At 55.8% G+C, this 14,212-nt stretch overlaps 3 protein-coding genes across 3 annotated transcripts; all 3 read left to right on the top strand.

The window, feature by feature from the left end:
• Positions 1-706: 706 nt before the first annotated feature.
• On the top strand, positions 707-1,297 carry LSCM1_00164 (uncharacterized protein; the record flags this gene model as incomplete). The annotated part of the gene is made up of 1 exon (XM_067317820.1): positions 707-1,297. One exon carries the CDS (start codon positions 707-709, stop codon positions 1,295-1,297), a length of 591 nt encoding a protein of 196 aa, XP_067173925.1.
• A 9,976-nt stretch (positions 1,298-11,273) lies between these two features.
• On the top strand, positions 11,274-12,071 carry LSCM1_00163 (uncharacterized protein; the record flags this gene model as incomplete). Its single annotated transcript, XM_067317819.1, has 1 exon — positions 11,274-12,071. One exon carries the CDS (start codon positions 11,274-11,276, stop codon positions 12,069-12,071), a length of 798 nt encoding a protein of 265 aa, XP_067173924.1.
• A 1,121-nt stretch (positions 12,072-13,192) lies between these two features.
• Positions 13,193-13,573, top strand: LSCM1_00162 (uncharacterized protein; the record flags this gene model as incomplete). Its single annotated transcript, XM_067317818.1, has 1 exon — positions 13,193-13,573. One exon carries the CDS (start codon positions 13,193-13,195, stop codon positions 13,571-13,573), a length of 381 nt encoding a protein of 126 aa, XP_067173923.1.
• Positions 13,574-14,212: the final 639 nt, after the last annotated feature.

Here is a 14,212-nt window from a genome sequence, read left to right as displayed (position 1 = left end):
GTTGCGCTCAGCGCCCCCCCTCTTCCTCTCCCTCCCTGAGAGAATAAACGAAAGGCCTTTTAGCGTTTTTTTATTCGCTCTCTTCCTTCGTTTCTCGTGAAAACGCAAGCAAAAAAAAGAATAGCGAAATCGTTGCCGAGGCGCGGACCCTACACGCACCGTGGGGCTGAAGAAGAACTGGTGGCCAACACAGAGGGCTATCTTTGCGGTCCTCGTTGAACCTGGCTACGATACTGAGTAGTGCGGCGCAGTTGTAGGGGTCGCTTCTGTTAGCTATGATTTGGAATAGAGAGGGAATGATGGATACCTTGTTCGGCGGGGACCCTACGCGTGCTCAGCGTCTTCTAATTCACGAGCATGATGTTAATGGCCCGTCCGTGAGTGTTGGCAGCTGAGCATGGTCGACGGTGTGCAGTTGGCCTCATATATTTCGCACTCTATCGGTGAAGGGAGAGCTCACGCATGAAGGCTTTGCAACTACTTCAGCGAGCGATGGCGACCGCTCGTCGCATCCTTCCTGTAGTTTGTGGGCCTGGTCTCTTCTGTGGCACTGTGCCTGCCCCCTCCCTCTCTCTCTACCCTGGCCACCCAGACAAAGAAAAACGAGGACCCTTCCCATGGTAATGTTCCGCACAACTTTCCCGTGGTCACCACTTCCCTCCGCTGTACTCTTTTTCTCTCCCCTCTTCTTCGTCTGTATCATTGAATGGCCAACGATGTGCATCTGCCTATGCTGCTGCACCCCATTTCATCCCATCACACACACACTTGGGCTTCTCCGTTCACATTCTTTTTCTTCTCCTTTGCACAACTCGTGCGCGCAATCACGCAGATTTCCGCTTTCCCACGTCCCCCCTCGCTCACTCGCTCGCTCACTCGCTCGCTCACGTCCCACTCCCTCTGCACTTCTGCCATCCCCTCTTTCTTCCCTCGTCTTTCCAGTATCATCATGTCCACCATGACGTGCTACAAGTGTGGTGAGGCCGGCCACATGTCGCGCAGCTGCCCGCGCGTGGCGGCGACCCGCTCTTGCTACAACTGCGGCGAGACCGGCCACATGAGCCGCGACTGCCCCAGCGAGCGCAAGCCCAAGTCGTGCTACAACTGCGGCTCGACGGAGCACCTGTCCCGCGAGTGCACGAACGAGGCCAAGCCCGGCGCTGACACCCGCTCTTGCTACAACTGCGGCAGCACGGGCCACCTGAGCCGCGACTGCCCGAACGAGCGCAAGCCGAAGGCGTGCTACAACTGCGGCTCGACGGAGCACCTGTCCCGCGAGTGCCCGGACCGCCACTAGGCGTCTGGCGCCAATGAATGGTATCTATCCCGGAAAAGATGCAGGCGATAGGGCGTGAATCGTAAGGCAAAGGACAGACTTCTGCGTAGTGGCGAAAGGGAGCGTCTCTGCGATGACGGACGTTTTCACGGAGTGACTTGGGAATGACGATGGGATGAAAAAGTAGAGCGACTCTGCTGGCGTATCACGAGGGGCTTACGGTGTCTAAGGAGGGGCCGGGAATAGCGGTCGCAGTTGACGTGGCGTGCTGTGGTAAAGAAGAAGGCCGGGCCGACAGAGGTAGAGTTGAACGGCGGACGCTGAAGAGCAGGGCGAGGTATGGATGTTGGTGGAAAAAGTGTGAGGCAAAGGCCCTCTTGCCACCCTCGTGAGCGAGCGAGCGAGAGCGAGAGAGGACGACAAAGGGATGACGGCGGGATCGCATATTACGAGGAGGCTGCAGCGGGCGCGGTAGCGTTGCGGAGGTACACGCTCTGCGGCCGACCCTCGTTGTGTGCTCCGTTGTTTCGTCTCTCTCTCTCCTTCATCGTGCACTCCCCCACAATCTCTCTTTTTTCTGCTTGGATGCCTTCGTTTCTTTCTCTGCCCCCCTTCTCGTGCACGCGCCGCCGCCGGTCCCCTCCCCCCCCCCGATGCAGCACATGGATTGTCCACACGCAGGTGATCGCTGCCTTAGTTGCTGACTGTCTAACAGAGTTTTCTTTTCCTGTGTTCTACGTCTTCGACCTCTTCTCTGTTCTACCGCTCTGTCAGTGGCTGAGTCGCGGGGAGTGTATGCGCGATGGCGTTTGCATCTGTGCTTTCCCTTAGGCGTCATCCTTTCGCTTCGCCTTTCCCTCGCTGCACATCAGTGACACTTGTGCCGATCGGCTGACCATCAGAAGCATGGATGCCTCCAAGCTTGAGAAGGAGAGAGCACTGCTTCACTCCTCCACTTTGCGAGTGAGTTCATCGAAAGTCTACGCACTGACCTGTGGAAACGACTGGAAGACGTATGAAAGACGTGAGTGATCATCGGCGCACATGCGAGCAGGTAGAGGAAGGGACGGCTCTTCCATTCACAGAGCTCGCCGTTGATGTTTTGCTGACTTCCTCGGCAAGCGAAACGGTACTATCGGTGCAGCGGTCTCTCTCTCCTTTCCTGCATCTTGGCTTTCTCAGTGTTACTGCGCGTGCTTGGAGTCTCTGATCGGAAGGGGGCAGATACGGAGCATGAACGAGGGTTGCGTCTCAGCGCGCATGCTCTGCATGTACCGCCGATGGTGAGATGTGGGGCGCGCCATCGCTTCGCGATGGCGGTCGAGGACCCGGTGCGGATCATCAAAGGCCCCGCATGAGGGTGTAGGCGGCAAATGCCGATGCTGCGCGTCGATGCCTGCCTCCCTCGCCTCGTTTCATGCATTCTTCTGTGCCTGTTTGTTCACTGTCTTTCGTTCCGTGTGCACGACATACGCACTGGCAACTCCGTCACCCTCCCTCCTCCCCTCATTCTTTCCCCCCTCCCCTCTTTCTCTTTCCTCTTCCACCTTTTGTTTTGGTTCGCTCCCTTTTACGTAACAGTTCCTTTGTTGGTTTCTCCTAAAAAAAAGAAGAGGCGAGAGAGGGGTTTGCCCCCCTCCCCCCTCCGTTTTGCCCTCTTTTATGTTTGCCTTCTCCCCCCTTTTGTGAGTTCGATGGACCTCAGGTTTTTAAACGCGATCCATTACGTGACTCGTAAAAAAAAGAAAAAGGAAATAAACAGAAGAGAGAAAGAAAGCGAGACGGCGGTAGCGAAGCAGAGCGAGAGTCACGCGATGCACACGTACAGGCACATGCAACGAAGTAAAAAGGTCGATCGCGTGTCTCTCTTTCCTCACCGCTTTTCCCTTTGTTCGTTTCATGTTCTGGTCATACCGGGTAAATGTGCGTCTGTGAATCGCCGGTTGTCCAGCATGTCGCTGCCTTCGAAGCGAAAGGGGAACAGCCAAGACCACACACACACACACGCACATCCGCACAATCAGGCGAGAAGGGGAAAGGCAATACACGCAGGAAGCTAAAGCATCACTCAGCAGCAAAGAGGTACGGAAGCAGTGCCAAGGCGGGTCCTGATTTTCTGGGCCGCCGCCATCAGCTAATCTTCCTCTCACCTCCTCGACATGGTCACTGCTCATGCTTTGTGTGTGTGGGTGTCTGTGTACGTGTGCACGGATCTGAGACTCGCAGAGGCTGGCTCACATACCTTGTCAGTTCCCTCCCTCTCTCCTCAACACTTCCCTTCCTTTCGAATCCCTCTGCCCATCATCCAGCTTTTTGACGAATTGGCTTGTGTGTGCTATTCACAGCAGTTCTTGCCGCGCAGAGAAGGCATTTTTACCCTTCGCTTGTCTTCTCCGCTCGCTACGCTCCACATGCCGCTCTGTGTCTCTTTGGGACTGACAGCGCGCAGCTCTCCGTTTCAGCGAGCTGCTTGGAGGGAAGCAGTGTGAGGAGAAGCGGGTGGTGTGTGTGTGTGCGCGCGGAAGGCACATGGCACGGAAGAACGGAACGCCGCAGCGGGGCGGGGCGGGGGTACGGGAGGGCGCTTCTCTCAGTAGGTGAGCGATAGCGTATACAAAGACGCTGTTCTCTCGTTCCATGCGGTCTTCTGCTGCGTTGTCTGCCTCTCCGCTATTCCTGTTTGTCTCGTCTGTTTGTGCGTGCTTTACCAATGGAAGAGAAGGACAAAGGAAAAGTGAGGGCATAGAGAACGTCTTTTCGTCTATGGCTGAAAAGTGATGTTGCAGTGCGTGATGTCGTGCGCGCGTGTTTTGATTTTGCCCCCCTCCCCTCCACCACCTGCCCTCCTTGTCTCCTCTCCTTTCCAGGGCGAGAGAAGACATGCTTCGTCTTTAACACAACTGTAATGGAAAAAAAATAGTAAAAAGTAAAACGAAAAAGATGTCACGACTGCACTGTACAACGGCCGTTCACGAGGGCGCTATGTTGATGGCCCACCGAGTACCAGCGTGTGCGTAGAGCGAGAAGTATATGGTTGGGTTTCGTATGCTGGACGGGCGCGCTACTTGGGCCATCTTTCGACTCTCCCACCTATCGGTGCGCATCCTGAGTCGTTGGGAACACGACTGCTTGCCGCAGGTGGCGGCACTGCGCCACTCAGATATCTCCCACTTCGCCGTTGCCCTTTCTTTGGCCCTTACGACCCCTTTCTGTGATTGATGCGTCCTTGCTCACACCTACTGCATCTGCTCGATCCACCCATCACCTTTTCTCGGGTTTCCCTTTCTTCGCTTGTCTCTCTTGTTTAAACGCCTCTTCTTGCGCTATCCGCTCCTCCTTTGCGCAACTCGTGCGCGCAATCACGCAGATTTCCGCTTTCCCACGTCCCCCCTCGCTCACTCGCTCGCTCACTCGCTCGCTCACGTCCCACTCCCTCTGCACTTCTGCCATCCCCTCTTTCTTCCCTCGTCTTTCCAGTATCATCATGTCCACCATGACGTGCTACAAGTGTGGTGAGGCCGGCCACATGTCGCGCAGCTGCCCGCGCGTGGCGGCGACCCGCTCTTGCTACAACTGCGGCGAGACCGGCCACATGAGCCGCGACTGCCCCAGCGAGCGCAAGCCCAAGTCGTGCTACAACTGCGGCTCGACGGAGCACCTGTCCCGCGAGTGCACGAACGAGGCCAAGCCCGGCGCTGACACCCGCTCTTGCTACAACTGCGGTAGCACGGGCCACCTGAGCCGCGACTGCCCGAACGAGCGCAAGCCGAAGGCGTGCTACAACTGCGGCTCGACGGAGCACCTGTCCCGCGAGTGCCCGGACCGCCACTAGGCGTCTGGCGCACGAGGAGATTCGTAGTTCCGTAGGGGAGCGAATCAGCGTGAAGGTCTTTCAGAAGTGCACGAGCAGGTCATGAGCAGCACTTAGTGAAGGAAGGGGAGAAGAGCGAGTAGCGAATGGCTGTGCGTTTCTACTGCCCCGCCCGTCCAGAGATATGCATGAGTGTGAGCAGAGGGCGGACGGATATCGGCTTCATGCACACGACGGCAATGAGCAAATGGACAGAGGAGAAGAGGTAAAATGGCTAAGGAAGGAAAAAAACTAACATACCTAACAGCGCTCAACGAAGAGGAGGTGACAGGAAACAGGCGGCGATGCAGGTGGTGAGCGGAGTATCTGTTTAAGCGCACCTTGGTGAGGTGCACGTCTCGTATCATGCGTGCGCGTACAGCGTCGCCCCTCTCTTCTCCATTGCTCATCGCTTCGTTTCTTCTTTTTGCTCTTTTTTTTCGTCGTGCTCTGTGTTGCCTCTTTCCCTTAGGTGTGGTCGCTAAGCTGTCTCTCGGGTCTTGACGCCTCCGTTGCGCGTGCGCCGCTCCTATGTGCGTGCGTCGTGTCTTCCCTCACGCGCACACCTCGAGCGAAAGTGAGGCCATCCTTCACGGAAGACGAAGCGCGCGCCGGGGGGAGGAGAGGGGGAACAGAGAACGAGCGAGTGAGTGCCCCGTCTTTCGATGCGCTCTCTCCTCCTTCTTTCTGCTTCTCCTTTGTGCATTTCGAAAATAGAAGGCGTCTTGTGCCATTGTGACTCCGTCTCTCTCTCTCTCTTTCGGTTTACGACTGGCAGTGAAGATGTGTATGTGTCTTTGCGAATGTGATTGTGTGTGTGTGTGTATGAGCGTGTGTTCCCGTGGTGGTCTAAGCGTTGCTCATAATGTCTGCACTGTCCTCCCGCTTTCCTTCTTCTTTGTCGAACGGCGTGCTCGTGCACTCTTTCTGGGTTCGGATGGCGAGGTGCCTTTGTGGCTTTATTGTTGCTAGCAGCTGGGCTTTCCCGAGGAATAGACCATAGAATGAGTGCTTATTGATGGTAAATGAGGCCAAGAGGCGACATGCGAAGGTTCGATTGGGTGCAATGAATGCGAAACGAAGCCCCCTTCGCTTCCTCACCTCATTCCACACATAAGCACACACGCACACACACACACAGACGCACACGCCAGCGCGTGCCATACTCACGCGGATGGAGCCGTGCCTTTCTTTCTCGTTCTCATTTTTCGTTTCTGTGTGTTGCTTCATGACCGTTGTGTCTCTAATCGACCTTTTTCCCTCTCTTGACTTCTTTTTTTTTTACTTCGCCCCCACCCCCCTCTTCCCTTTTCCTGATTCACACACCCATACACACACACACGTATATACATATATACGTGTGTGTGTGTAATGCGGAGGTGGGGGAGGGGCCTTCATCCTTTTTCTTCTTCAGTATTCCGTTAGCATGTGATGCTCGGCTTGGTTGTATGTGTATGTATGCACTTGTGTGTCTGTTCATGGTCGATAATGTTTTTCCTTTTGTAAATCGGGTGGCTTTCTTTTTTTTTGTGCGTATGCCTCCCCTCTTCCCCCATACACACACAGACACACACAGGCAGACAGACATATCCCATGAGCTGTTCATCTCTGCGTGTGCTTCGCCTCTCTTTTTTTCTTTTTTTTCGTTTCTGTTACGTGCTGTTGAAAGGCACCTAAGGTGAGGGGGGGCCACTGGGCCACTGACTGTAAGGCGAAGAGAATGAAAAATGACGCGCATCTCCTGTTTGAATAATCTAATCTGACGAATGCTTTGTCGCGCCGCGCTCGCTCTGTCCCACTTTTCTTCCTTTGGCCGACTCCAGTCGCTGCTCTCACTCGCTCTCTCATCTCGGGTGTATGCGGGACCGCCAAGCTTGGCGACCTTTCTTTGGCTCAACGCTACGTGCTGGAAAAGAAACCTGGAAAGGACCCGGCCCTCTTGCGGCGGTACTGAGTGGCGCTCGGTTCTTCCACCCCCCCTACACCGACACTCGGGCGATGGAGAGAGGAGAGGGTGGCCAAGACGGAAGAGGCAAGGCAGCAGGGTCAGCGCGACCCGACGAAGCAAGGAGAAGGAGTACTCGAAGCTTGAGGAACATGCGAAAACATCTAGCGCTTGATACCACGGACAGAGAGACAAGCGCAGCTTCCTGTCCTCGCGCACACACGTGTAAGCAAACACCACGGAGATGGAGGCACACTCGCAGTCGAAGGGACAGTGATGGCAGCAACACGGAAGGGAGCACACAAGACTCTACGCATGTTAGCATAAAGGGTAGGAGAGTGGGCGCGCGACGATTTGATGGCTGGAGGAGAAACGTGTCTCCTCAAGGACTGAAGAGCGAATGAGGAAGAGGCAAAGAGGGGACTCAAAGGCGAAGGCGGAGGGCGGAGGAGGCGTCAGGCTACTGCGCCAGGTAAAAGAGAGAGAGCATGCACATACTTGTGCGCGTGGGGGAGTGCGGAGGGGGGATGACGATGATGTGTGTCATCCAAACAAAAGTGCGCCTCCCCGGCTCTCTTAGGAGTACCTGCGTCATGTATGCGCACCCTCTTTTTCGTTTCCTCCTCTCTCCGCCTTTGTTGCTGCTGCTCCTGCCTCTATCCAAGTGCTCTTTCGCGCACCTCCTCCTCTTCTCTATCGCGCATGCTGTCTTGGTGCTGCTTTTTGCAAAGGTGTGGGCGTTTATTTTCTGTGTTTGCCGGAGGCTCGTGAGAGCGCCGGCGCCTCAGCGATGCGTGAGAGGGCGCACTTGCGTACATGTGTGTGTGGTGTCTGTGCCCGAGTTTTTTATCTTCGCATGCTTACTTGTACTCGAAGACCACCACTGGCCGCTCTTCTCTTTCTTCTTTATTCTTTTCGTGTTCTGTCGACGCCGCTTCTCTTCTTCGCGCTCCATCTCCCTTTATGTGCTCCTCTCTCCATTCACTGCCTTCCCACCCCGGGTTGCCGCCGCTGCTGCTTCTTCGTTGTGGCAGCGGAGCCACCTCCATGTGTCCTGCGATAAAGGCAGCAGTGAGCACAGGCTCGAAAAAGAAGCGGAGCGGAGGGAAAGGGGAAAGCAAAGACAGTCGACGCGGCGGATACCGACCAGATGAAGCTGAGAGAGACAGGTGGCGAGATGGTGCCATACCATGATGGGTTGACGTCACTTCAACAAGTGAGCCTTTCGCGTGGACGTACGACACCACGACTCTTTATTTTTTCCCTCTTTTTTTTTCTGCGATGGTCGGTAACTTCGTAACGAATGGCGGAAGTTCTGATTTCGAACTCCTCCCCTTTCCCCTTCCCTGCTGCTGCTGCTGATGTGAGTGTCCGTGTGTGAGCAATTTTCATTCGGTTCTACTGCCACGCAGCGGTTACTCCCTACTGTTATCGGTGGCGCTGAAGCGGTAGTGTGTCTCTCCTGCTCGTTTTTCCCCTGTACCTCCACCGCTGCGAGTGGCGTTTCGTGCTCTTCGTTTTAGCGCCCCTCCCCACTCGCGATTCCTCACGTTTTGGTTTGTGCGGCCTGGAGAGCACGCGACCGCTTCTGTATAGTGGCTACGTTCTGCACTCATGGGGCACAATGAAGCCGGGCGTGATGGAGAAGAGCGCTTGGTGAGGGTGAAGGTGTGGCGCAGCTTGGACATGGAAGACGGCACGAGCTATGCGGGAGCGCACAGGGTGAGCGAGTGAGCGAAGGATGAGGAGTCGGAGGAGCAGAGATCGAATGCTGTCGGCGTGGCAAGCCATGGCTACAGCCAAGCAAGTGATTTTGAGGGGCACGTGCAGTGCTGTGTGCTTGCCAGCTGTGCAGACGTGAGCAAAGAAGACGAGACGAAGAAGTGAAGTCCAGGAGAGAAGAATAGGAGTGAGAAGCGGCACGAAGGATGAAAGCGGAGGCAAGCGAAAAGAAGAGAAGGGAGGAGGGGGAGGGGGGTGCGGAGAAGCGCAGAGAGAGCTAGACTCGCGCCACCCCCACGCCCAAGACGCAAACAAGCACTCGCCAAAACGGCCTGAATGCTCCGGATGTGAGGCACGCAAGATTCCTTTCCGCCCTTTGGGCAAGTGCTCGCTCGTTTGTCTCGTCAGTGCGCTTGGCCTCCTCGTTGCCCCTCTTCTTTTTTTGACGTTGTGCTCCTGTTGGTTGGCAATGCGCCCCTCCGAGAAGTCGAGAGGAAGCGTGCGAAGCAAACAAGAAGAAGCAGATGGACCACTGAGGAAAGAAAAATGCAAAGGAGAGGGGGATGGGTGGGTGGACCGGGCAAGCGACGTGGGTTGGTGAGCAGACGGAGAGACACCGTGCCCCTGCACTAGGGCTACACAGAGGGACACCTATGCGCAGATGCACATCCATACGCGACTGCATAAATCCTGATCAAGAAGCCTCGAAAGATGAGGAGGACTCTTATCGCTCCACTCAGTCGCACGTGAGCCTCTCCTCTTCACTCTTCGGCTTTGTGTGCGTCTGTGCGTCTGCGTGTGCGTGCCTGTGTGTGCTTTGATTACTGCAGAAGCTCGCGTGTTTTTTCTAGGAAAATTTAATTCCAAAGCGCATCGCCTCGTGCATGCCCCCCCCTCCCCTCCCTCCCCTCTCCCTTCCTCGATGCAAGCGTTTTCTTTTTGTTTCTCTTCGTTTCTGCCGGCTCACATTATACGTACAGAGGATACGGTGGATGTCTTTGTGTGCCCCTTATGTAAGTCGCCTTTTGTTTGTTTGTGTACTCACGTACTTCCCCTCCTCCTCTTCCCCCCACACACAACCACCAAAAAAACTTCGAGAGAAACCCTCACCCCATCCCTCATCTTTTTGTTTGTTTGTTTCGCTCAGAACAAAAAGAAAAAAATAAATAAACACACACACACATAAAGAAAAATGAAGAGAAGAGATCTATGGCACCGCTCATGCGACACTGACACACACACACACACACACAGACTTACACATAAGCAAACTGAACGGTTATGGAGGAGGAACCCACGTGAATACAGAACAGACGTATAGGTCGCGCAAAGAAGGGAGAGACCTCACATATGCGCGTGCGTGAGCGCGCACACACACACTATTGAAAGAGAGCACAAGGAGAAAACCTGAAGGAAAGGGAGCGAACGGGGGAGGGTGCACTGTAAATCAAAATCAAAGAAGGCACTTGTGCTGCATCTCTCTCTCTCTGTGTCTGTATGTGAGGAAAGAAAAGACGGTGGGCTGCTGTTGGGTTCCCCATCGTTTCTCTTCTGTATGTGTGTGTGTGCGTGTCCTATTTGTCTACGTGGATGTTCTCTTCTTCCTCTCCGTGCCTGCCGGCCTCTCTCTCTCTTTCGTCTCTCTGCGAGTGTGAGGCTTATCTGTCTGTCTGTGTATGTGTGAGAGAGAGAGCGGACGTCTTTTCCGTCGCCCTGGAGGACGTGTCCTCTCTCTCCCTCTCTCTGTTTTCGCGGATTGTTTGAGGGGTTTGTCTCAATTGTGGTTTTACTTTTTTTCTTTGCCTTTAGTCTTGTCCCGCGTCAACATTAAAGAGGAACGCTAAAAGAAGCGTACAAAAAATAACGAAACCATTGGGGTTGGGGTCAGCCCAACCACGGAGGTGCGCGGCGGCCAATGGCGGCCGTGGGGAGGGGGCAAGGTAGGAACAGAGAGTCTACCACGTATCTGTTTCCTTCAGGCCACCCCCCTTGTCCCTCTTTCTTCCCCATCCATGCAGTATTCTGGCAGGACACAGACTCGCGCCTGGATGCGGAGTCACAATACTGTCACGCGCGGATGTTTCAGCAATCGAAGCGCACAGGGAATCCGCCCAAAGGCTATTTTGCGTATGCGCGCAAACGCCTGCACACGTTAAGCTGAAACGACGCTGTTACACATGGCGCCTCATTGCTCCCCCTTCCCTCCACTCTCCCTCGCTTCCTTCACGGCTGCATGCACTCTTTTTCCTTCGTGCATCGACATCATCCACTGCTGCTGCGGTGGCTATGTGTATGACTCTTTGTTTTTTCGCCCCCCGCTCCCCCTCGGTGCGTGTGCTTTTTCGTCTCTTCAACAAAAGAGCTTTTTAACGCGATAAACGACCCTTACCGGCTTTTCTCTCGTCACCTTCCCCACCGGCTCACACACAGACAGAGAAAGAGAGAGAAGTACAGTCCACCATCCCTGCCTGCCGTGCATCATGTTCAAGAACGAGTACGACAACGACATTACGACCTGGAGCCCAACAGGTCGGCTCTTTCAGATCGAGTACGCGAACGAGGCCGTCAAGAATGGCTCGGCGACGGTCGGCGTGAAAGGGAAGGACTTTGTCGTGCTCACCGCACTCAAACGCAGCCCAGTCGCGGAGCTTTCTTCGTACCAAGAAAAGGTCTTCGAGATTGACGAGCATGTAGGCATGTCCATCTCGGGCCTCGTGGCGGACGGCCGTGTACTCGCGCGCTTCCTACGCACCGAGTGCATGAATTACCGCTACATGTATGACACAGGCCTGCCGCTGAATCAGATGGCGGACATGGTCGGCGAGAAGCACCAGCGCCACATTCAGTGCAGTGGCAAGCGCCCCTACGGTGTCGGTCTGCTGCTCGCCGGCTACGACCGTCAGGGACCTCACCTGTACCAGACGGTGCCCTCCGGCGACGTCTATGACTACAAAGCCACAGCGATGGGCGTGCGCTCGCAGGCCTCCCGCACGTACCTGGAGAAGCATTTCGAGCACTTCGTCGACTGCAGCCTGGATGAGCTCGTCACGCACGCGCTTAAGGCCCTCGCCTCCGCCACATCAGAGGGTGTTGAGTTGAATGTCATGAACACAACAATCGCCATCGTTGGTAAGGATACCCCTTTTACTATCTTCGAGGAGGAGAGTGCACGCAAGTACTTGGACGGGTTCAAGATGCTTCCAGAGGATCGCGTGGCGGGGGCTGAGAACGAAGATGAGGAGGTTCTGCATGAGGAGCCGCTTGATGTCGAGGAATAGACGTCGTCGCCGTGATGTGGGGCCTTGAACGCGCGCTTCTCGGTGCTTGAGATCGCGTGTTTGCTTGTGCCTGTGGGCCAGGTAAGTCGCGGGAGGAAGATGCTGCATCACGCCTTGGTTTCCCTTCGCGCCACTTCGTGACCTGTCCTAGCGGCAGCACCCTTGCGTGCGAGAGTGCACCTGCTGTGGCCCTCTCCTTCTGATCTCCCCCTTTTTCCATAAGGCTCACCCTGTTGGCGCTGATTTTGCTCTTCGCGTTGCCTCTCTGTTTGCTTGTGTGTACATGTGTCTCTGTATCCTCTGCGCAGCATGCGGGATAGTGTCGCCGGTGTGCGTGTGGAGGGGAGGGGGGCGGAGGTGGAGGTTGCGATGTTTCCTACGCACCGCTTCTTGGCTGCTGTACCTTACGGCCTCCCCCCTCTCTCTCTGCATGCTCGGAATGGAGGCGTGCGTGTCTTTTGAGTCGTTGGCGTCTCAGGCCTGCGCGGGGCCGAGGCGCTTGAGTTGAAGTTTCATGTATTCTTTGCACGATCCCTGCTTTTAGGGGAGTCAAGGAACCAAAGAAACCGTGCGCGTTCCGATGAGGCAGAGGTGAAAGGGAGTGGAGAGGGAGCGGATGTGCGACTGCCGCACTCGCTTCAGTCCGCGCCCTCACATGGAACTGACCACGGCAATTGGGAAAAAAAACCAGCGCACAGGATCAAAACGGCGCCCTTTCACATTGATGTGGTGCGTGTTGCAGCCGTGAATGCTAGCCTGCACAGTTCACAGGCCTTGTAAGTGTGTCTGTGCGTAATGACCTGCTTGTGGCTTGTTACTGGTGTTGGTTCCGCAGCCGCCTCCTTCGCACCCGGTTTTCCTGCCCTTCCACTCTCCTCCTCCATTCCTTCGAGCTCCGTTTCACTCTCCTCCACGTCACACGGAAACAAAACCGCTCTCTGGCTTCATGCTCCATTGCAGTGTCGTCGTACCGCGCGCGTGATTCTTCTCTGCGAGCACCGCTGCGTCCCTTCTCCTTTTCATGCATGTACACCCCGGAAGGTGCAGTGCTTCTCCTCCTCCACAGCAAAAGCAAGCGCCGAAGGTAAAGTCAAAGGAGCCTCTTACAAATTCTGTCTGCCATGCCTTGCAAGGCTGCCGCTGGAACCACGGAAGAGCGATCACGTAGCGAGGAAAGCGTGAACAGCTTGGACAGCGAGGACAGCATCTCTAGCCTTCCAGTCATCAAGGAGGCCCGCACGGAGGATGCGACTGCGGCTGCGGCTCAGGCACCTCTACGTCAACTTTCCCCGCCGGCTCTGTCTGCCGCCACGCCAGCTGCTGCCGAGGAGGTTGTTCCTCTCGCTGCGCTGGTAGCTGTCAACGTCGACCGCAACGAGGAGGCCAGCTTTGGGCTACTGAAGGAGCCGAGACCGCCGTCCGCTGATGTTCGGTGTGCCACGAAGGAGGGGGAGGGTGCTCCGGCAATTCCGACAGATCTGCTGCAGCTGCTAAGTGGATAAGAAGCCCGTGGGCCGTAAGGCCAGATGCGCGCAGTGACGAATAGAGTCCAGCAGTGCCGCCCTCGCCGCGTTTTACGGGCAGTGTCGCAAAGCGCGCGCCGGGCGCGTTTGTGCTGACTATCTGTTTTTTTTTGGAGTGCAGGCTCGCTCTCGTGTATGGATTTCACGGTGCACTGGCCGCTGCCTTGCGCACGGGTGAAAGCACCTGCCTGCAGAGGTAATATGGCAGGCGATGACGTACACACCTATGTCCGTGCTGCTCCCGGCTATGGGGGAACAGTGCTGGGGATTTTTCTTTGTCGTTGGCTGCAGGTAATCTGCCATGAGAGGAAGAGGGGCGCCGAACCACAGAAACGGAAAAAACGCGTGCATTTAGGGCTAACAGGGAAGAGGCCTGGCGCAAGGACGCAGGCCAGCACCGGTGACCGAGTCTTTGACATGTGGGAGGGAGGTGGAGGGGATGAGGCTCCCGTTAGTAAACGCTGCTGACGTGCTGCTGAAGAAGAATGGCGCCTCCTCTCTTTCTCGGCCAAGGCAAGCAGCGAACACGAAGGCCTTCACATGACAGAGGGAAACAGTCACGGTGTACTCTCAGCTTGGCAGAGCGCACAAGCGAGCCGTCGATGCGGCTTCTCGCTT

Source organism: Leishmania martiniquensis, chromosome 36 (assembly GCF_017916325.1).
Source record: "Leishmania martiniquensis isolate LSCM1 chromosome 36, whole genome shotgun sequence".
In the NCBI taxonomy this organism is placed as follows: Eukaryota; Euglenozoa; class Kinetoplastea; order Trypanosomatida; family Trypanosomatidae; genus Leishmania; species Leishmania martiniquensis.
The sequence above is the reverse complement of the archived record's forward strand: the minus strand, read 5'-3'. Positions and strand labels throughout refer to the sequence as shown.